At 43.4% G+C, this 24,702-nt stretch overlaps 1 protein-coding gene across 1 annotated transcript in view; it reads right to left on the reverse strand.

Annotated features, from left to right (window-relative positions):
* Window positions 1–24,702, reverse strand: part of LOC120978991 (flavin-containing monooxygenase 5-like) — a 272,169-nt gene that overhangs the window by 46,693 nt on the left and 200,774 nt on the right. The window contains exons 5-6 of the mRNA XM_040407476.1: window positions 7,846–8,045; window positions 6,121–6,476 (exon numbers count right to left, since the gene is read on the reverse strand). Coding sequence (XP_040263410.1) covers window positions 6,121–6,476; window positions 7,846–8,045 — 556 coding nt within the window. The remainder of the gene's footprint in view (window positions 1–6,120; window positions 6,477–7,845; window positions 8,046–24,702) is intronic.

A 24,702-nucleotide genomic window follows, 5' to 3' on the forward strand; every position in this document is an offset into this window, starting at 1 on the left:
AAACCAGCGGCAACAGGTGACTTCGAGGGTCGTATGTGTCCCTTTCTCAGGCTCTCAGAGATATAAGCACGCATAGCGACCCTTTCAGGTTGGGAGAGATTGTATAAACGAGATTTAGGCAGCTTGGCGCCTGAGATGAGATTAATAGGGCAATCGTACTCCCTGTGAGGGGGCAGCTCCTGAACACCACTCTCAGAAAACACATCCGAAAATTCAGAGAGAAAAGATGGTACAGTCTTAGTAGAAACCTCTGAAACAGATGTCGTGAGGCAATTTTCTCTGCAAAAGTCACTCCAACCATTTACTTGCCTCGCTTGCCAATCAATGGTGGGGTTATGTTTAGTGAGCCAGGGTAGCCCCAACACTAGAGGAGTAGGCAACCCGCTTGAGACGAAACATGACACATCCTCAACATGAGTATCACTCACAATCAAATGGATATTGTGAACTATGCCTTTTAACGATTTCTGAGAAAGTGGAGCGGAATCAATAGCAAAAACAGGTATATCCTTTCCCAAAGTGCATACCTGGAAACCATGTGTTATAGAAAATTGATTATCAATGAGATTGACAGCTCCTCCACTATCTACAAAAATCTCACAAAAAATGTTCTTGCTCTCTAGCGCCACCCTGGCAGGTAGGACAAAACGGGAACTACAAGCAAACGGAAAACCTTCAATTTCCGCATCAACCTTGTCAATAGTAACGGATGGAACGTTTTTAGAGGATTTTTTTCTTTTTGTTTCTTTATTACTCTCAAAAAACTGCCTGAATCTCCTAGAGGGACAAACATTTGCCAAATGATTTATACCTCCACAACAGAAACAAACCCTCCTCTGAGAGCTGAATCTTCTATTGTCAGAGGCAAGCAAACCCAGCTGCAAGGGCTCCTGCTCAGAGGGGATTGAGAGAGACTGAGACCCCTGCGCACTGAAAGAGACCGCCGCACTGTCCTTGGAGTGAGTATGACAGGAAGGAGTGATCTCTCCTTTCTCTCTAAGACGCCTGTCAATACGAACGGCCCGAGACATGGCAGAGTCCAAGGAGGTAGGTCTCTCATGAAAGGCAAATGCATCTTTCAATCCCTCTGAAAGACCATGGCAAAATTGACTTCATAGTGCAGCATCATTCCAACCAGTATCAGCTGCCCATCTCCGAAATTCTGAACAGTATATCTCTGTGGACTGTTTACCCTGGCATAAAAGACGTAGTCTAGACTCAGCCAGAGCAATACGATCCGGATCATCATATATCTGACCCAGGGCTAAAAAAAATTCATCCACTGAACGGAGGGGCCGTGCCCCCACCGGCAGCGAAAAGGCCCAAGACTGAGCGTTATCCCTGAGCAGTGAGATGATGATCCCCACCCTCTGCTCCTCATCACCAGAGGAATGGGGAAGTAGGCGAAAATGGAGTTTCCAAGCCTCTCTAAGCCAAAAAAAATTCTCACTACCCCCGAAGAACGTATCCTGGAGCGAGATTTTAGGCTCAGAACAAACTCCATGAACGCAAGCTGAACCGGTCACCTGAAACTGAGATACAGTATTACGGAGATCTGCTACCTCCAATGAAAGACCCTGCATGTGTTCAGTCAAAAGTGAAACCGGATCCATGCTTGAGACGGTTTTGGGTGGTTTATAATGTCATGGAAGGTGTTACAGAAAACTAGAAGACACAAATGAAGATCCGATTGACTTGATCCAAAACTAAGGAACCAAAGGAGGGTAAGCCCTGCAACAGCCCTAGCTCTATGGTAGATAATTGCATACCCTCGTTCCTCGACTGTATGAAACCTTAACACCCTATAATAGTGAGGGGACACGACCACCGGCTCCCTACACTTAATACGGAGGGAGTCAGGGTCACCTAGGATCAAGCAAACAGGAAAACACAGATAAATGAACAGACTTATCTGTAGAAGCATCAGTTGTAGCATCCAGCATGCACACACTCCAGGAAGTTGTATAAACCGCAAAGTGATGCAGTAGGGGAGGGGATTTAAAGGGATGCAATCAGTGCAACTAGATGACAGCTGAGAGAGGGAAACGAGATGACAAAACGAAAGCAAAACAAAAGAACTTTAAGCAGGAGGTTCTGAAGAACGTCTGTCAGAGCTTCTCAGATGTCTGGCGGTAACAGCCGGGGCCTAAAAATATCTGACAGAAGCCTGATTCTCTGCTATGACATGAAGCCTGAATCTCTGCTATGGGACCTCTCTGTGTCTGCGGGCGCAGTGGGGGGGAGGATTGCGGGCGGTGCGGGAGGCGGGCGGCAGTGTGGGGGGCGGGTGCGTGATCTTCCGCCCGCCCCCCGTTTATTCTCAGGATGACCGAGCGGTTGAATCAGAGTGTCAGCTCATTGCTGACACTCTGATTCAAACAGCTGACATCTGTGCAGATGTCAGCCGTTTTAATAACCCCTTCCATGCCGCAGTCCGTAGGGACCGCTGTATGGAAGAGGTGAAGAGGGAGGGAGCTCCCTCCCTCTCCCATCGGGGGCTGCTGTGCCTTTGCAGCCCCCAGACAGGATGGGGTCACAGAGGGAGGGAGCCCCCCCCTCCCTCCCCTTCCCCGTCTTCTCAGTTGTGGCAGACGGGGAAGGTTCCCATGGCAACAGGACGCCTTCTCAGGCATCCTGCTGTCCATGGTGCTGAACAGATCTGTGCTAAAGGCAGAGATCTGTTCAGACAAAGTGAAATACAGACAGAGTGAAATACAGTGCAGTACACTATATAGTGTACCGTACTGTATTATACAGACATCAGACCCACTGGATCTTCAAGAACCAAGTGGGTCTGGGTAAAAAAATTTTTTTAAAAAGTGAAAAAAAAGTAAAAATAAAAAGAACACATTTATCCCTGATTAAAAATTAAAAAAATAAAATTCCCGACACATGTCATATATCACCGCGTCCGTAACGACCCTATCTATAAAACGGTCATGTTACATTCCCCGCACGGTGAACGCCATAAAAAAATTAAAACTATGATGAAATTGAAATTTTGCCCACCTTACTTCCCAAAAAAGGTAATAAAAGTGATCAAAAAAGTCGTATGTACGCCAAAATAGTACCATTCAAACCGTCGTCTCATCCCGCAAAAAATGAGCCCTACATGAGACAATGGCCCAAAAAATTTAAAACTATGGCTCTCAGACTATGGAGACACTAAAAAAAGTTTTTTGGGTTTCAAAAATGATATTATTGTGTAAAACTTAAATTAAAAAAGTAAACATATTAGGTACCCCTGCGTCCGTAACAACCTGCTCTATAAAAATAGCACATGATCTAATCTGTCAGATGAACGTTGTAAATAATAAAAAATAAAAACGGTGCCAAAACAGGTATTTTTGGGCAAATTTTCCATTTTAATCCATTTTTTCCCGTAACAAAGCAAGGGTTAACAGCCAAACAAAACTCAATATTTATTGACCTGATTCTTTCGTTTACAGAAACACCCCATATGTGGTCATAAACCTCTGTACGGGCACACAGCAGGGCGCAGAAGGAAAGGAATGCCATATGGACTTTGGAAGGCAGTTTTTGCTGGACTTGTTTTTTGACACCATGTCCCATTTGAAGCCCCCCTGATGCACCCTAGAGTAGAAACTCCAAAAAGTGACCCCATTTAAGAAACTACACCCCTCAAAGTATTCAAAACTGATTTTACAAACTTTATTAACCCTTTAAGTGTTCCACAAGAGTCAATGGCAAATGGAGATGAAATTTCAGAATTTCTATTTTTTGTTACTTTGCTTCACAAAAAGTGTAATATAGAGCAACTAAAAATCACATGTACCCTAAAATAGTACCCAAAAAAAAATTCCACCTTATCCCGTAGTTTCCAAAATGGGGTCACGTTTGTGGAGTTTCTACTCTAGGGGTGCATCAGGGGGCTTCAAATGGGACATGGTGTAAATAAACCAGTCCAGCGAAATCTGCCTTCCAAAAACCACATGGCGTTCCTTTCCCTCTACGCCCTGACGTGGGGCCGTACAGTGGTGTAGGACCACATATCGGGTGTTTCTATAAACCGCAGAGTCAGGGCAATAAATATAGAGTTTTGTTTGGCTGTTAACCCTTCCTTTGTTAGTGGAAAAAATTGATTAAAATGGAAAACTTGGCAAAAAATTTAAATTCTGAAATTTTATCTCCATTTGCCATCAACTCTTGGGGAACACCTGAAGGGTTAATAATGATTGTAAAATCAGTTTTGAAAACCTTGAGGGGTGTAGTTTCTAGAATGGCATCAATTGAGTGGTTTCTATTATGTAAGCCTCACAAAGTGACTTCAGACCTGAACTGGTCCCTAAAAAGTGGGGTTTTGAAAATTTCAGAAAATTTTCAAGATTTTCATCTAAACTTCTAAGCCTTGTAACGTCCCCCCAAACTTGAAGTAGACATATGGGGAATGTAAACTAATAGCTATTTTTGGAGGTATTACTATGTATTATAGAAGTAGAGAGATTGAAACTTGGAAATTTGCAAATTTTTCCCAAATTTTGGTAAATTTTGTATTTTTTTATAAATAAAAATGAAATTTTTTACTCCATTTTACCAGTGTTATGAAGTACAATATGTGACTAAAAATCTATCTCAGAATGGCCTGGATAAGTAAAAGCGTTTTAAAGTTATCACCACATAAAGTGACACTGGTCAGATTAGCAAAAAATGGCCAAGTCCTTAAGGTGAAATAGGGCTGAGTCCTTAAGGGGTTAAATAACTTAAAGTGAGAGTACAGATACTGAAGAGAGAAATATATCCACCATTTTATGTTGAATGACAAGATTGAACACTTGAACCACCATCTTATGCATACTGCCATTTTATGAATCTTTATGCAACATGGGTTTTGTACATGGACTATCTGCTACAGAGGCGGCAGTATTATATAAAGAAAAATAGAATTTAATAAAGAAGTCATTTCAAGCATTTGGTGTGCTCTTTAAACCTACTGTTTCCATAGAACGGCGCTAGAGGAATTACAGAGTAATAGACAGTCTGGTTAGACTACAAAGCCAGAGATATCAGTATTCTTCTAATACGACACCGCAAAAGGCACTTCATAGTGCTGCGCCTGCCACACTGCCAGCTACTCAACTGTATCTGCATCCTGGGAATGCAGATAAAAATGTAGTGTAGGGTGGCCCCAAAACAGGGTTAATCAAAATAGTAAATGGGTACCTGGTATTGGGTGGATTAACATCCAGGCAGCTTCTAGGAAACCCATTTCTGCTAGGGAACACAGCATGAAAACAAACTTTTAAAACAACCAAGTTTTTCTAATTCGGGAGAACCCTTTTTAAATCTCATGCTCACAGCAGAGCTATATCAAAGTGGTTTTACAATGGTACACTGACACTTCATACAAGTAAGCTGTAAGCAGTAAATGTGTCACCTTATGATGCTCTGTAATGAACTTTAGTTCCATAAAATGGTATCACAATGCCTATGACTAATGCAGTGGTCCCTCAAGTTACAATATTAATTGATTCAAGGATGACCACTGTATGCTGAAACCATTTTAACTTGAATAATCGGTTCCAAAGCCCCAAAATGTCATCCAAGATAGCAGAAAATGAACATTTACGAAAAATAAGCAGATAACTAAGACAGATAAAACAAGTCCTTACATTCAGGAATAGCTGCCAACTAATACAGCTATTGTACCAGAGAAGTGGCCTTGATTGGTTGGATATGAGTCTGAGACATTGTATGTTGAGTCTGGTTTCAACTTACGATGGGTCAGAAAAGACCATTGTATGTTGAAAATATTGTATCCGGAGGCCATTGTATCTTGAGGGATCACTGTATTAAGCTCAACAGAAAAACAACATTGAAGCATATGAAGTTACAGTAAATCCTTAGAGAAGTCTATTTTCATTTTTTTTGTGGCTCCACTCCTAAAAAAAATCCTGCCTCTAAACCTCTTAGTGTAAATTTGGCCTAAACAGCTTATTTGATGTCTATACAGAAAGATCAAATATATAATATGAGAATATGACAAATTTCAATGTAGTGTATTTCAAGCACTGTAATTAATTTTATTGCTGAAGCAAAACAAAATTGGTAATAAATGTAAAGAAAAATCTGTTGCAATGTACTGCAACCTTCTGTGCTCACCTTTGAAAACTTGTGCGGCCCATCGACTCTGAAGCTCTGAAATAGGCATTATTGCACCAATAGGTTGAATAAGGCCTATGAAGGCCAAAGTTGACTTTTCCAACAGTGGTGGGAATACAAGTTTGTACAATGATATGTGATTTTGTTCTACTTTAAGGTCAGGATCATCAAAAAATGGAAAGGAAAAACTGTAGCCAGTAGCAAAAAACACAACATCAATATTTTTCTCCACAGTGCCATCCTCAAAAATGACATCTCTCTGTGTGAACTCCTTCACATTGGGTTTCACAATAACCTTTCCTGAGATGATTCGATTTGGAAGATCATCGTTAATAGTTGGGTGCTGACTGAGAATTCTAAATACAAATATATGGATTTCAAATTAAAGAATGATTTCAGATTTATATAAAAAAAAGTAAATAAAAGAATACAGTCAGGTTCACAAATAACATTTGTAGCAGAATATTTTTTTCTGCAGAATTCACATTAAAATATCACCATACATTTCCATATCTGATTTTTGCTGTAGGTATCACCCATTACAATGTGGATTTTATATCTAGTTCCACAGAGTACGGAGTTTTAAATGCTATGTGTTAACTCAGCCTAAGATAAAGATCAGGATAGTGGAAAGTGGAAAGTGGAAAGTGGAAACTTACATAGGGTGCTGCTACACTACATTTTGGGGGACATTTATTTAAAGAGGACCTTTCACTAGAATAAAAAATGTAAACTAAGCATACAGACATGGAGAGCGGCGCCCAGGGATCTCCCTGCACTTACTATTATCCCCGGGCGCCGCTCCGTTCTTTCGGTAGAGGCTCCGGTAGCTTCATATGTTCGGATCAACTGGGTGGAGCCTGCCGGCGTCTCCTTCACCCAGGCTGTAGTGCTGGCCAATCGCAGCGCTCAGCTCATAGCGATTGGCCAGCGCTACAGCCTGGGAGAAGGAGACGCCGGCAGGTTGCACCCAGTTGAGCAGAACATATGAAGCTACCGGAGCCTATACCGGGAGAACGGAGCGGCGCCCAGGAATAATAGTAAGTGCAGGGAGATCCCTGGGCGCCACTCTCCATGTCTGTATGCTTAGTTTACATTTTTTATTCTAGTGAAAGGTCCTCTTTAACTTGTAAACAGTGGCAAGAAAAATGTATGTTTTTTTGCAAGCTTTTTTTTTTGGTGGGCATGATTTTTAGTCATACAGCATTTTACTTTCATTTTTCAGACATTTATTTCTCTTGTCTATGGGCAAATACCTGAAAAAGTGGCACACCTAGAGTATGCTGCAATTTGGGAAAAACATCAAAAATGTCCTAAAACTGCACTACAGAAAAACACAGGGTCAGATTTATCATAGACCTGCAGTGTATGCCAATCTATGATAACCAGGTGCATTGCCATACGCCTCGTCATAAATTAGGCACAGCATCCAGTAGTCCATACATCTATACTGATAGGGGCTGGTGTAGATTTCAGAATTCTTTTACGCAAGAAAAATGGCGTAAAAGATTATAAATGTGATAGGGACACTGGCCAAGTCTTCTCCCTTTTTAGGAAAGTGGCAAGGCCAGCTGAGAAAAGCCATTTGTGCAAAAATGTTTGTGTAAGTGGCATCGAAAAAAATCAAATTTTCTAACTTGTCACTGAATTTTTTGGTCCCAGAAAAACAACAACAAAAAATGCAGCATTTAAAAAAATGTACCTAATATTTGCAATAGCAGTTACCTGTGTTTAGGCTTTAGACCAAAATTCTCATGATTAAAACGTCCATTCATTTTCTTTTCTGCCCAGTTATTCAACATTTCTTTGGTCATGAATGTCTTAACAAGCAGTTTAAATCGGCTGTACAAAACTACATCTAGTGGAAACCCTTCATCAGCTACACGGTTAACAACCCATGCACCTCTCCTGGTGCTGAGGAAGACCTGTGGAGAAAATGAATAAACAATTATTTATACAGAAAACTGGATTGACCATAAGGCTACTTTCACACCTGCGTTCAGGTGTCCGCTCGTGAGCTCCGTTTGAAGGGGCTCACAAGCGGCCCTGAACGCAGCCGTCCAGCCCTAATGCATTCTGAGTGGACGCGGCTCCACTGAGAATGCATCCGCCTGCCAGCGTTCAGCCTCCACTCCGCTCAGTGAGCGGACACCTGAACGCTGCTTGCAGCGTTCGGGTGTCCGCCTGGCCGTGCGGAGGCGAGCGGATCAGTCCAGACTTATAGTAGAAGTCAATGGGGATGGATCCGCTTGAAGATGACACCATATGGCTCAATCTTCAAGCGGATCCGTCCCCCATTGACTTTCAATGTAAAGTCTGGACGGATCCGCTCAGGCTACTTTCACACTTAGAAAGTTTTCTAAGTTATAATGCAGACGGATCCGTTCTGAACGGATGCAAACGTCTGCATTATAGGAGCGGATCCGTCTGATGAAACATCAGACGGATCCGCTCCGAACGCTAGTGTGAAAGTAGCCTTACATGAATATTAACAGAGATTTCTGATACCTTAAAGGGGTTGTATCATCTCAGACAGTGGGACCATATTGCTAGGATAGGCCCTCATTGTCTGATATGTGGGACCCACACCTATCTTGTAAAAGGAGCCTTGAAAGTCACAGAGGTCGCACCACGCTTGCGCTGCCGCCCTCCATTCATTTGTATGGGGCAGCCGAAAATAGCCAGCTCGGCTATTTCTATTGGCCCCATAAAAATGAATGGGATTGGTGGCCATACAAGTGCGGTGCGACTTCCATGACTTTTAAAGCTCTGTTTAAGAGATAGGTGCGGGTCCCACCATATCCTAGCAATATGCGTCCATTGTCTGAGATGATACAACCCCATTAAAATAATTTTTTAAGGGGGTTTGTTCTACCACAAAAACTAGTCTACATATTTCAAACCAGCACCTGGATCTGAATACTTTTATAATTGCATGTAATTAAAAATTTTGTATAGTCACTGAGTTATTCAATGAAATGTATTTATATAGGGCCATCTGCTGTTTATTCTTTTCCATATTTCTTGTCCTCCTCAATAAGGTGTACACACATGCTCAGCTAAAGACTTATGCACACAACCATATTTTTCTTCAGTGTGCTATATGTATTTTTTGCAGATGGCACACTGACATATTCTTTCCTTTGAGGCCATGCATACATCCACATTTTTGCAGATCTGTGTTTCCATTGAACAAATTATAATATTTACAAATGCCTATCTTGGCAGAGAAACCTATCTTGACCCAGGTGTTAAAACTTCACTTTTAATGAAATAATTTAAAAGTATATAGTGTATGTGTGCAACATGCACTCTTTAATTGAAATGGAAGCAACCAAAGAATGAAAAATTAAAAATACAAATCACCTCAACTCTAATAACAGTGGTACCTGCACTAAGTGAGGGGAAGGGAGAATTGCTATGTCTCTCACTACATATCCCTATAAGCAAGGTGCCACTGTCAATGGCAAAGCTACACACTGCCTTAACGGTAGCATAAAGCGTTTAAGTCACAGACTGGAGTGATTGTGTAACTAAAATCGCACACAGATGCAGTGTTCAGCAGCTAACCTTAGCCTACTGATTATTTGACCTGCACCAGACAGCGACAGCTGAATGACCATGGAGCTGTAGCTGCCAGTGAGGAGGTGCAATGCAATTAAAATCTATTACTGCCTCCCGACATGTTTCGCCAGAGCACTGGCTTCCTCAGTCGCTGCTTCCTCGTCGCTGCCCATTTGCCCCTGAGGAAGCCAGTGCTCTGGCGAAACATGTCGGGAGGCAGTAATAGATTTTAATTGCATTGCACCTCCTCACTGGCAGCTACAGCTCCATGGTCATTCAGCTGTCGCTGTCTGGTGCAGGTCAAATAATCAGTAGGCTAAGGTTAGCTGCTGAACACTGCATCTGTGTGCGATTTTAGTTACACAATCACTCCAGTCTGTGACTTAAACGCTTTATGCTACCGTTAAGGCAGTGTGTAGCTTTGCCATTGACAGTGGCACCTTGCTTATAGGGATATGTAGTGAGAGACATAGCAATTCTCCCTTCCCCTCACTTAGTGCAGGTACCACTGTTATTAGAGTTGAGGTGATTTGTATTTTTAATTTTTCATTCTTTGGTTGCTTCCATTTCAATTAAAGAGTGCATGTTGCACACATACACTATATACTTTTAAATTATTTCATTAAAAGTGAAGTTTTAACACCTGGGTCAAGATAGGTTTCTCTGCCAAGATAGGCATTTGTAAATATTATTCAGTAAATTAACCTTACCCAGGCTGGTCCCAATATAGATATATCATTGAACAAATTATAGAACATGTCCTATTCTGATCTTTTTGCAGAAAAGAATAGATATTTCTTTTGATGGGTTTGAGAAAAATGTGGAATGCACATAGAAGGTAACCGTATTTAGCAATTCTGTGGACTACAGACCAAAATATGGATATGGTCATGTGCAAGAGGCTTAAATATATTCAACTATCACCAGCCATATCTTTTGTTAGAAGCTGTGGCAGTTACAGGGGGGAGAGTTGAAGCAGAAAGGACATGTCCCATGAGCTGTGGCAGAAAGGACATACCCCCTGAATCACCAATCATTTACATCTTGGTCTGTTATTCAAAGTTACTGTATTAAATATTTATGTACCAATACTATTACTGAGGCCTAGGTGAATCACATTGTATTTCATCTGCCAAGTTCTTGCCTAAGCTGGCAGTTTATTAAGGTCTTCTTATCAACAATTGCCTGTCGATGGCCATTCCCTACCAATGAAATATCAAAAATCAAGGGAATATGGGAATGGGGCAGAGAGAAGATTGACGTAAAATTGACGTAATGTACTAAGATGGAATTAATTAGTAAAACACTACTGCTGCCTCCATTCTGTATACAGTATTCACTGGCAAGGGTGAACACAGAACTACTAGAGTCCCATAGCAAAACTGAGTATGGGCCAACCCCCTCCCCCACCCACCCAGCTTTCTAATTCATTTGTGTCAAACACTCCCAGACAATGTGGAACACAATACACAACTAGAATTCCAGATTTGCGACAAAACTGACTGATTGCAGCCATCACTAGGGGAGCTTGGCGTTCAGAAATTGATATAGCTTTTGTTGAACCAAATGGGAACCTGTGAAAATCTATGTACCACCTAGAAGTGGCTCCTAGAAACTTCAGTGAATCTATGTCGGGAACAACAGAATCAGTTTTGCACCAGACCCCCTTTCCTCAAGGGCCCCATAGCATTCACATGACTGTCCTCTATTTATAGGTAAGCCAATGCTCATTGAGCACTGTGTATCTGTGAGCAGAGAAGACAGAAGCAGTGAAAACCACTTTTCTTATCTTTGCTTCGGAGCCTTACAGGTGCCCGACATTCAGCTGCCAAATCTCCAAGCCAACTTAAACATGAGCCATATATACAGTAATTGACACGGAAACCTGACAAGTAGCTACTCGTCTGAGTTGTGCCCAGACTACAGGTAGGCCTCAAGAGAGGAACAACAGAAACCTAGAGTGTTGAGGAGTATAAGGAGAGACGTGGAGAGGAGAGTAATACCTCAGCCTAGACTCCATTAGCACCCAATGTGAGACAAGAGTTAGTTTATGGTGCCTGTTCACAGTCTACAGTGAAGTACAAGCTGTACTTGCAGATGCATTCCTTTATTGACAATGTGGACATATAATTGAAAATTGTAAATCAGGAAGGCAAAACATATGTACCGGCCGTTTGAAACAGAAATTTATTGATGTATGCTCTACACCTGGAAGATAGACAGTCAGCCAGAAGTTACAATAGCCTGAGTGTAACCATAGTCAATATTTCACCAAGAGCCTGTTATTAGGATTACCTGGGCTTTCTGTACTAAGAGGGCTTGTGAATAAGTGGAGTTTAAAGAACTGGAGTTTAAGACAAGGAGGAGAAAACTAAGGTTTGATAGATTTTCCTTGTGTGTTGTTGGCTTGATTCTAGCTAGTCGTCCAACTACAGCAGACAGGGTCTAATTCTAACTCATATTTACTGTTTTCCTTCTTTACTGTTCATCCCCATTTAAACATGTGCTACATGGACAATGCTACTAAGTGTGTCCTGTGCAATGTATGCGTGCCTTGAAGAGACATTCGAGGGTGAATACATTTACACTAGATGCAATCATGTTGCATATTTGGAAGCCCAGATCTTGGATCTAAATAAGCAGCTTGAAACACTTATGGGTATTGCAAATGGAGATAGGCTTAGAGCTCACTGTGCAGGCACTGACTGGGGTCAGTGAAATGGAGGTGGGAGTAGGAGGGCTAGATCAGGACTATCAGGTCAGCAGTTGGGTTAATGTAGGAAGAAGGGGTAGAGAGAAAAGTGCCAGGGAGGCTAGTCCTGAGCTGGAACGCCCTAGTAAATATGCCTGTTTGGCTGATATTAGGGATGAAAGCCCAGGCCAAGCAACACTACAGCAGGGCGTTTCTCCAAGCAACCAGGAGTATGACTGCTGCAGGAAGGATGGGAATAGGAGTGCAGCAAAGGTCAGACAGATGCTGGTGGTAGGAGACTCTATTATTAGGAGGACAGACAGGGTCATCTGTCGCCGAGATCGTGAATGCCGAACAGTGTGTTGTCTTCTGAGTGCTTGGGGATATTGCGGATCAGATTGATAGATTGCTGGGTGGGGCTGGGGAAGACCCGGCGGTCATGGTACACATTGGCACCAATGACAAAGTCCTTAAAAATGATTTAGGGGAACTAAGTGAGAAGCTCAAGTCCAGGACCTCCAAGCTAGTGTTTTCAGAAATGCTACCAGTGCCACGAGCGTGACCAGAGAGACAACGGGAGCTTAGGGAGTTAAATAAGTGGCTCAGAAGCTGGTGCAGGAAGGAAGGGTTTGGTTAATGGAGAACTGTGCCGACTTCTCTGTCGGTTACAGGCTCTACAGTAGGGATGGGCTGCACCTTTATGGAAAGGATGCAACTGCCCTGGGGGAAAAATGGTTAGATGGCTGGAGGAGCTTTTAAACTAGTATCTGGGGGGAGGGTGGGTGATCATACTAATAAGGGGGTAGATAGTGTAGATAGAGAGTGGGATATAGAAGGGGACAGTGGGGATTTAGTGGGGGCTCGGGTTAGTGAGGAAAGTAGGGAGAAAACTGGGCATATCAATACACTTATGAAAAATAGAACTGCTGGTAACAAGAACCTGTTACATACAAACCTCAACCAAGGTAACCCAAAAATCCTGTATATTCACTTTACACTTTACAGGTAATAGTAATTTGAAATGTATTTTAACAAATGCCAGAAATCTAGCTAGCAAAATGGGGGAGCTGGAGACTATGGTACAAGAAGAACATATAGAGTAGATTTAGTTGGTGTGGCTGAGACATGGTTGGATTCCTTGCATGATTGGGCTGTAAATATTGAGAGTTTTACACTATTTAGGAAAGGCAGGGTCAATAGAAAACGAGGTGGTGTGTGCCTGTATGTGAGAAGTGATCTGAAGACAAGTGTGAAAGAGGCAATTGTGAGTGAGGATGCTGAAGATGTGGAAACCTTATGGGTGGAAGTTCAAAGGGATATAAACACTGAAAAAATAATACTTGGTGTAATCTATAGACCCCCTAATATCACAGAGGAGATAAAAACGCAACTGTATAACCAAATAGAGCGGGCTGTACAGGCTGGTACAGTGGTCATAATGGGAGATTTTAACTTCCCAGACATTGACTGGGGTCATGATTCTGCCTCAACCGCAAAGGGGAATAAATTCCTCAACTTGCTGCAGGACCACTCTATGGGCAAATTTGTAGAAGCTCACACTAGGGGCAATGCTCTGCTGGATCTGGTAATTTCTAATGATGCAGAGCTTGTTGGAAATGTTACTGTTCGAGAAACACAAGGTAATAGGGACCACAATATACTGTAATTATATTCCACCTAAACTATAAAAAGAAAACTCTGTCAGTCAGAGCAAAGACACTGAATTTTAAAAAGGCTAATTTCCCTGATTTGAGGGCGGCATTTCAGGGCATAGTCTGGGAGCAGCTACTGTCACATAATAATACTGAAGATAAATGGGAGAGCTTTAAATCCACATTGAGTAAAAATGCATTCCTTTAGGTAAGTATAAACGGCTAAAGTTAAACCTCTCCATGGCTTCCAGCTACTGTAAAAAGGACAATAAAAGACAAAAAAGAGCATTACAAAATTTCAAATCTGAGGGTCAGCTGTAGCATTTGAAGATTATAAAGGGCTTAATAAAATCTGTAAAAATTAGCAAAAATACAAAACAAACAGCAGGTGGCAAAAGAGAGCAAAACAAATCCCAAAAAATTCTTTAAATATGTAAATGCTAAAAAAACAAGGTCTGAGCAGGTAGGACCCCTAAATTATGGTAAAGGGGTGGGGTGGGGGGGAGTCACTGAAGATAAGGAAAAGGCAGAGTTACTAAATGAGTTTTTTTAGCTCTGTATATACAAAAGAAGAGAAAGGAACTGATATCTTTGGTACTGGGGCTGTTAGTACATCCAGTAATATACTCAATTGGCTAGCTGTAGATATGGTCCAAGATAAGTTAAATAGGGTAAATGTGAACAAGGCTCAGGGTCTAGATGGATTACACACAAGAGTGCTCAAAGAGCTCAGTTCAGTCCTTGCTGTGCCCCTGTTTATAATTCTCTAAAGATTCTCTAGGTTTACTAAACTTCACCATCCTGGTAAAAGCGTATCTGGTGAGAGATCTATCTTTGTTTCAGGTACATTATGTTATGCAGAGCTGTTCAGTTAGTTATCATTGTCTCAGGGAAGTTGTTAATTCTGTTAGCTAGACATGTAATATTTGTGCAGGCAGCCATTTTATCATCTGCTTCAGTGTTATGCATTGTTACAGTACATGTTATGCTATATACTTATTCATCTTATTTGTATTTTTATAGTTTTACCTCAAATACTCCAGTTTTGCCAATAAACAAGTTAGACTACAAAGAGCAGTCTTCTTATTTGGAAGACAGGAATGGTTTATGCTGAATGTCAAACTGCACACTGTGTGAACGTGTATGAAGACAGAACAAGAACTATGGGATGAATGATGTCATGCCCCTTCTTCACATCCTGGAGGGGATGCTGACAAATCTGATTGATAAGGGGACAGAAGATGTGGCACCTACATCTCACGGCCACCTGAGCCTTGAGGAGGTTGAACTGGCAGAGGAGAATGATGAGGACATAAATGCCCAATAATTTTATACATAACAAGGTGATTTCTCTGCCCAAGCGACAGGTGAGGAGCAGGAGGAGTTGGAGCGTAACAACGAAGACATCGCAGATGATCCCGACAGGCAGTGGCAATATGCAGTGGAGATGGAGGCAGAGAGGTCCTCTGAGTCCCTTGCACAAATTGCCAGATGCATGCTTTCTTGTGACAATCGCATTGTCAGGATTTGGCAGTGGGATAACTACTGGCTATAGACCCTCGCTATGGTCAAAAATGGGGGCATTTTTCATGCCTTCTGACAGGGATGCAAAAATGGACTACTATAGAGACATGCTGTGTAGTCAGTTGGTTGCTGCCTATGAGCATCATTGCCCATCCTCAGGAAGGTCTCACCGAAGGTCTGACTGCAAACACACACCACTGTCATGATGGGAAAGGGGTGGGGGAGTCAGGAGCAGCACCAGTTCCATATGAAGCAACTTTAATCTGGAGTCTCTGATGAGCTGTTTTTTTCAGTTGCCTACTTAATAAACCAGCAGGTGGTGGCATACTTGGACTGCACCCTCTCACCCATAATCCAAGATCCCCTAGACTACTGGGCATGTAAACTTGAATTGTGGCCATAACTGGCAAAGTTTGTCTTTTTCAAGTCTGTGTGGTGAAGCAGCTGGTAAAGAGACTTAGGAGCCTATTCTCCTGGCTCAGACTGCACAGAAAAAATAGTGGAGACCTGTTACTCTGAAGCGCGTTGTCATCCCCTTTTCAAATAAAGACTTTTTCCCACATTTACTGTGGTCGCAATATTCGACCAAGAGGTATGGGAATCACGTGGACCACCTTTTGCCTACACTACCCCATTTTGCTGATCAATCAGAAGAACAGAATAAAAAATGATCCTGTATCTTGAGCATCTGTAAGGCCTCTTTCAGACAGTCAGTATTTGGTCAGTGTTTTTTGCATTGGTATTTGAACAGTATTGGTAAGGCAAAAACAGGAGTTGGTCCAAAACAGAGATGACACAGGATGGAAATATTTTCATGTCTTCTATGTTTTGGAACCACTCCTGCCATTTGCTTCCAAATCATGATCAAATCCTGATTCAAAATACTGACCGTGTTATGGATGCTCTAAAGACAGGACGGGTTTTTATTTTTCGGTTCTTCTGACGGAAAAGAAGGTAAAATAAACGGTGATGCCAACAAGGCCAAACAGGGACTCTAGTGGACTGTCACATAGTGGTGAGAGTGGCAACAGGAAGAGCAGTCTACATAGTGGTCCAGTCAGAGAGTGGTGATGGTGGTAACAGCATGAGGAGTCAACATAGTGGCCCAGTCACAGAGTGGTGAGGGTGGCAACAGCAGGAGGAGTCAACATAGTGGCCCAGTCACAGAGTGGGGAGGTAGGGGGCAACAGCAGTAGCAGTAACATCAGATTGAGGCTGTAGGAAGAGCCGCAGAGACAGCAGGTGTGTGGCATCAGGCAGGGGGCAGCATCAGAATAGTGGCTGAAGCATGTAGCCATAAGTAACAGGTCTGCTGTGGCAGCACACTGCAGTCAAAACATTACTGTCAAAATGATCTAGTCTGATGCATCAGGCACCAGTGTGTGGAAATCCTCGATGATCCACACCTAATTCATCTTTATAAAGGTTAATCTCTCAACATTTTGTGTTGAAAGGCGAGTTCTCTTTGGGGCAACTATGCCCTCTGTCACAATAAACACCCGCTCTGATAGCACACTATTGGCCAGGTATTAAAGCTTTTCTATAGCAAACTCGGCCAGTTGCGAACACAATTTAAGTTTGGCTGTCCAGTAGTCCAGGGGATCTTGGATGTGGTGACAGGTTGCACTCCAAGTATGCCCTCACCTGCTGGTTTAGGTTCTGATCCATGTATTGTATTTCATGCAGTGTGCCTGGTTGTCTAGCAGGTAGCAGTGCATCTGGCAGAGTATCTTTAGATATAATGGCACTTACCACTTCATTCTCCCCCTTTTTGGCAGAAGTGGGCTAGTCCTGCCTACCAAGGGAGGGATTGCAGGAGCTATAGTCAGTGAAGAGTGAAATTGAGAGTTGGAAGGAGATGAGAAGCACCCTGACTGTTTACAGAGTATTACGAGACTAAAGCCAGAGTTTAGCATGGGAGAGAAAGATAAAGCAATGTACCCAAGTTTGCCTGACAGTTAACCCCAAAACCTCCTGTAGCCCGAGAAAGATCACTTATTGTCTGGATGCAAGTTTATGTAAGTAAAGCTGTTGAACTTTTACCTAGTGTGGACTCTTACTCCAACTATCACTCTCCCCTTTTTTGCATGGAGCCTAACCCTGGGGAGTGTCTGCATCCACACACAAAACTAATTAGGCCGCATCACCACTCAGAATATTTCAAAACCTTGGACACGATAGGCCCTGGGGGGCAGCACATTGCAATAGGATGTCTTTATAGTAGTTGAGTTCATCATTCCTCTCAGCAGGTATAAAAACGGCACCCATTTTGGCCCCCGTAGAGAGAGGGTCTAACATCATGAAGAGCCTAAAGTCATCCCTCTACCGAATAGTGACAACGTGGCTGCCACAATGCAATATAATGGGGTTTTGTGGAACACTATTCTGCCTTTGCAGCTCAAGGACCTGAAGTGCATGCACAGTTTTCTGACCATTTTCAACACGTCTTGCAGCTGGGTGGAAATCTTCAGGAACCGGGTTACAACCAGATTAAATACATGCGCCATGCAGGGTACATGGGTCAGCCCTCCTTGATGCAGTGCCGACAGAATGTTCTTCCCATTATCGGTAACCATGGTTCGGATCTTAAGTTGGTGAGGAGACAGCCAGGATTAAATTTCTTGGTATGATGACGAGAAGCAGTTCCTCCCCAGTGTGACTCCATTTGCCTAGGCTAGCCAGGTGCAGAACAGCGTGACATTGCTGTGCTCTGCATAGGTGGTATGCTGGAGAACCACTACAAACTGTACATACAGTGGATGCTGAGGAAAAGGTGGAGGATGAGGAGGCATAGGAGGACATTGGCATTGGAATCACAGTATGAGAACCCAGAGGCGGTATTGCCATCACCTGGCCAAGTTGCTGGTGTGCCTGGGCCGGAACCATATTTTCCCAGTGGGCGATAAAGGACATATATTGTCCTTGATCATAGTTACAATTCCACACAACGGCGCTACCATGAACTGTACCAGACACCGAGAGGCTCAAAGACTGACCCACCTTCTGCTGTAACTACATCTACAGGGCTGGTATAGCTTTCTTAGACAAGCAGTGATGGCTTGGGACTCTCCACCTTGGCTTGGCACAAGCCATCAGTTCTCTGAAATGTGTAGAGTCAACCATATGGAAATGGAGAGACTGTAGTACCAGCAACTTAGCCAGGAGCACATTCAGCTTCTGCGCTGTTGGATAAGTGCATGCATACTGTTGTCTTTTTGCAATCGCCTCTGTGATCGATTGCTGGTGAAATGCGTGGCAAGGAGTAGGAGAAGGAGGAGCATCAGGACCAGTAGACAATGGGATGGAAACACAGCTCCCTTCTGCTGACGTGGTGGAGCCCTGACTGCTGGAGAAGGGGTCAGGCTGTACCACTACATTAGTGCCACGGTTTTCCCAGGCCACTTTATGGTGACGACCCACGTGTTAATGCTGGGCTGTGGTGCTAACATTGGCACCCTGGCCATGCTTCATCTTCTGCCCACAGATCCTACACATGGCCATGTTGACATCCTCTGCCGACTTGATGAAAAATTCCCACACCGGTGTGTTAGGCTCCTGAGTAGCAGGTGCTCTACCTCAGGCACATTTTGCTCTCACACTGCTGCTACCCTGCTGGCTTACCCATCTCATGGCCGTGTCCCTGACCTCCTTAGTACCTGCTCCCACGCGACATTCATCGTTGCACGCCTACAGGAGGAAGCAGCGATGCTCTACGTCAAGTCTGGGCTGGACAGTAGCTGCTGACTGTCCTCAATAATATCTTCCTCACATATTACTTGCTTGGCAGAAGGAGCAGAAAAGGAAAGAGGCAGGTTCAGGACAGGTGAGGGCACAGAGCTTGTTCCTGGGTCATTCCAAATAAGTATGGTATCAGAGGAACCCACTGACTCCTGGTTGTGGGTGTCTGATGTCAGTTGAGATGATGTTGAAGATCAAGTCAATAATGAAGAGCGAGCATGCTCAGCCGAATACCTGTTCGGCTCGAGCATCGCTATGCTCGGCACATGGCGGTACTTGGCCAAATACCACATGTGCTCGAGCGGCATGCTCGAGTCTCCTCCCCGCATGTTTCGCCGCTGCTAAGCAGCCAATAAACGTGCAGGTAAGTACTGCCATCACTGTAATGCCAGTAACCATGTTGGCTGCTGGCATTACAGTGATTGGCTGGCCGGAACACGTCATCGGGTGCTATAGCACCCGATGACACGGGTTCGGTTCATTAGGAGTCAGGGAGAGCTGCGCTTAAGAAGGAACAGATAGTGTAGGGAGATTGTAATCGCAATATACACTGCTCAAAAAAATAAAGGGAACACAAAAATAACACATCCTAGATCTGAATTAATTAAATATTCTTCTGAAATACTTTGTTCTTTACATAGTTGAATGTGCTGACAACAAAATCACACAAAAATAAAAATAAAATGGAAATCACATTTTTTAACCCATGGAGGTCTGGATTTGGAGTCACACTCAAAATTAAAGTGGAAAAACACACTACAGGCTGATCCAACTTTGATGTAATGTCCTTAAAACAAGTCAAAATGAGGCTCAGTAGTGTGTGTGGCCTCCACGTGCCTGTATGATCTCCCTACAATGCCTGTGCATGCTCCTGATGAGGTGGCGGACGGTCTCCTGAGGGATCTCCTCCCAGACCTGGACTAAAGCATCTGCCAACTCCTGGACAGTCTGTGGTGCAACGTGACGTTGGTGGATAGAGCGAGACATGATGTTCCAGATGTGCTCAATTGGATTCAGGTCTGGGGAACGGGCGGGCCAGTCCATAGCATCAATGCCTTCATCTTGCAGGAACTGCTGACACACTCCAGCCACATGAGGTCTAGCATTGTCTTGCATTAGGAGGAACCCAGGGCCAACCGCACCAGCATATGGTCTCACAAGGGGTCTGAGGATCTCATCTCGGTACCTAATGGCAGTCAGGCTACCTCTGGCGATCACATGGAGGGCTGTGCGGCCCTCCAAGGAAATGCCACCCCACACCATTACTGACCCAATGCCAAACCAGTCATGCTGGAGGATGTTGCAGGCAGCAGAACGTTCTCCACGGCGTCTCCAGACTCTGTGTGAACCTGCTTTTATCTGTGAAGAGCACAGGGCGCCAGTGGCGAATTTGCCAATCTTGGTGTTCTCTGGCAAATGCCAAACGTCCTGCACGGTGTTGGGCTGTAAGCACAACCCCAACCTGTGGACGTCGGGTCCTCATATCACCCTCATGGAGTCTGTTTCTGAAGGTTTGACCAGACACATGCCCATTTGTGGCCTCCTGGAGGTCATTTTACAGGGCTCTGGCATTGCTCCTCCTGTTCCTCCTTGCACAAAGGCGGAGGTAGCGGTCCTGCTGCTTAGTTGTTGCCCTCCTACGGCCTCCTCCACGTCTCCTGATGTACTGGCCTGTCTCCTGGTAGCGCCTCCATGCTCTGGACACTACGCTGACAGACACAGCAAACCTTCTTGCCACAGCTCGCATTGATGTGCCATCCTGGATAAGCTGCACTACCTGAGCCACTTGTGTGGGTTGTAGACTCAGTCTCATGCTACCACTAGAGTGAAAGCACCGCCAGCATTCAAAAGTGACCAAAACATCAGCCAGGAAGCATAGGAACTGAGAAGTGTCTGTGGTCACCACCTGCAGAACCATTCCTTTATTGGGGGTGTCTTGCTAATTGCCTATAATTTCCACCTGTTGTCTATACCATTTGCACAACAGCATGTGAAATTGATTGTCACTCAGTGTTGCTTCCTAAGTGGACAGTTTGATTTCACGGAAGTGTGATTGACTTTGAGTTACATTGTGTTGTTTAAGTGTTCCCTTTATTTTTTTGAGCAGTGTATTTCAGTGAATAACGTTTTAAAGACCCAAAAGGACTGTTAGGGACTATTGTGTGTGGTGGCAGCAATTTAATTGTGCAAAGTTGTGCTTGAAATTTTTTTTTCATACTTTGCGAAATAGCGATTATTAAGGTGTCTGCAGTGACTTGTGACATCTGTGCATCAATACCTTCTGTGTGTCAGGGCCAGAGATAGGAAGAATATTAGTGAAAACAATAATGTTTCCCATAATACACATTTTTGCTGTCAACGGTGTAATCCGTCAATTGTGTGATCTGCGCTTCAACACCTTGTGTGGTTGTCAGGCCTAGATATAGGGAAAAAATTTAAAGGGATTCTGTCACCAGGTTTCACCCCCTCCAGATAAAAATATGGTTTTGTTCAGGGAGCTTTCACCATATTTTTATCTGGAGGGGGTGAAACCTGGTGACAGAATCCCTTTAAAATACAGAAAACAATTTTTCTCCCATAATCTATCCACATTTTTGCTGTCAACTGTGTAATCCGTGAATTGTGTGAACTGTGCTTCAACACCTTGTGTGCTTGTCAGGCCCAGATATAGTGAAAAATATAAATATAAACTACATCAGAAAACAATGTCTGTAATGCAGATTTCAATTATCTGGGCATAAAATAGTGTCAATATTCTGTGGTGTTCTGTGACATATACAGTACGCCATCTGAAAACTGTTTCTTTAAGGCAAATTCCAATAATCAGGGCCTAATAAAGTGTCCATATTCTGTGTGTGTTTCTGTGACATATACAGGGAGTGCAGAATTATTAGGCAAGTTGTATTTTTGAGGATTAATTTTATTATTGAACAACAACCATGTTCTCAATGAACCCAAAAAACTCATTAATATCAAAGCTGAATATTTTTGGAAGTAGTTTTTAGTTTGTTTTTAGTTTTAGCTATTTTAGGGGGATATCTGTGTGTGCAGGTGACTATTACTGTGCATAATTATTAGGCAACTTAACAAAAAACAAATATATACCCATTTCAATTATTTATTTTTACCAGTGAAACCAATATAACATCTCAACATTCACAAATATACATTTCTGACATTCAAAAACAAAACAAAAACAAATCAGTGACCAATATAGCCACCTTTCTTTGCAAGGACACTCAAAAGCCTGCCATCCATGGATTCTGTCAGTGTTTTGATCTGTTCACCATCAACATTGCGTGCAGCAGCAACCACAGCCTCCCAGACACTGTTCAGAGAGGTGTACTGTTTTCCCTCCTTGTAAATCTCACATTTGATGATGGACCACAGGTTCTCAATGGGGTTCAGATCAGGTGAACAAGGAGGCCATGTCATTAGATTTTCTTCTTTTATACCCTTTCTTGCCAGCCACGCTGTGGAGTACTTGGACGCGTGTGATGGAGCATTGTCCTGCATGAAAATCATGTTTTTCTTGAAGGATGCAGACTTCTTCCTGTACCACTGCTTGAAGAAGGTGTCTTCCAGAAACTGGCAGTAGGACTGGGAGTTGAGCTTGACTCCATCCTCAACCCGAAAAGGCCCCACAAGCTCATCTTTGATGATACCAGCCCAAACCAGTACTCCACCTCCACCTTGCTGGCGTCTGAGTCGGACTGGAGCTCTCTGCCCTTTACCAATCCAGCCACGGGCCCATCCATCTGGCCCATCAAGACTCACTCTCATTTCATCAGTCCATAAAACCTTAGAAAAATCAGTCTTGAGATATTTCTTGGCCCAGTCTTGACGTTTCAGCTTGTGTGTCTTGTTCAGTGGTGGTCGTCTTTCAGCCTTTCTTACCTTGGCCATGTCTCTGAGTATTGCACACCTTGTGCTTTTGGGCACTCCAGTGATGTTGCAGCTCTGAAATATGGCCAAACTGGTGGCAAGTGGCATCTTGGCAGCTGCACGCTTGACTTTTCTCAGTTCATGGGCAGTTATTTTGCGCCTTGGTTTTTCCACACGCTTCTTGCGACCCTGTTGACTATTTTGAATGAAACGCATGATTGTTCGATGATCACGCTTTAGAAGCTTTGCAATTTTAAGAGTGCTGCACCCCTTTGCAAGATATCTCACTATTTTTGACTTTTCTGAGCCTGTCAAGTCCTTCTTTTGACCCATTTTGCCAAAGGAAAGGAAGTTGCCTAATAATTATGCACACCTAATATAGAGTGTTGATGTCATTAGACCACACCCCTTCTCATTACAGAGATGCACATCACCTAATATGCTTAATTGGTAGTAGGCTTTCGAGCCTATACAGCTTGGAGTAAGACAACATGCATAAAGAGGATGATGTGGTCAAAATACTCATTTGCCTAATAATTCTGCACGCAGTGTACTTTCCTGCAACCGAAAACTCTTTCTTAAAGCAAATTCCAATAATTAGGGCCTAATATAGTGTCCATATTCTGTGTGTTTTGTGACATATACTGTCCTGCATCTGAAAACTCTTTCTTTAAGGCAAATTCCAATAATCAGGGCCTAATATAGTGTCCATATTCTGTGTGTTTCTGTAACATATACTGTCCTGACTATTTGAGCCCGTCTGCCGCATGTCAAGGCGATCTCTGTAAGACGGGTTCCTAACACTAAATTCTACCTGTTATGTGCCTTGACGGCTACCATACAATTCAGGGAGTGTAGGTTCCACATGCATGCTGGGCCTGCTTAAATTTCTGTCATCTTTGGTGCCAAAATGGCCTCCATTATATCCAAGGAATGCAGGTACCAACATGCATGCCGGGCCCACTCCACACCACTCCTGATGCCAAATGGCCACCAAAGAATGCAATGAGAGTCCACAACTATATCTCTCCTGGTGCCAAATGGCTTCCAGTGAATGAGGGAGAGATGATTTTAATTAGTGTGAGTATATAGCTTGGCCTGCTCTCCCTCATTCACTGGAAGCCATTTGGCACACAGGTGCATATCCACATGGTGCATAAAACAAAAGTCCTTCCATAGAAAATAAACAGCAGGTTTGAGTCACCTTGTTTCTGGACAGACCACAGCGGTCCTGCAGGCTTGTAAGCTACCTGCGTTTGTCTCCCTCAGGCCAGAGCCCCTTCGGCTAGTAGCACCACAGGTCCCAGGGCTATCCTTCAATGTGTGCTGCGCCCAGACTCTCCTTCACCAGCACTGACTCTGTCTGTGGAAATCTCCAGCACAGCAAGACACACCCCACCCCCATCTTCAGCAGGCTGGGTTCTTTAAAGGCCCAGCATTACCAAAAACCTGGGCTGGCCATGGGGAACAGGCACCCACCCAGCTCTTTACCTGTTACCAATAAGAACCGGCCCGGACACGCTGTGC

Source organism: Bufo bufo, chromosome 9 (assembly GCF_905171765.1).
Source record: "Bufo bufo chromosome 9, aBufBuf1.1, whole genome shotgun sequence".
Classification (NCBI taxonomy): domain Eukaryota; kingdom Metazoa; phylum Chordata; class Amphibia; order Anura; family Bufonidae; genus Bufo; species Bufo bufo.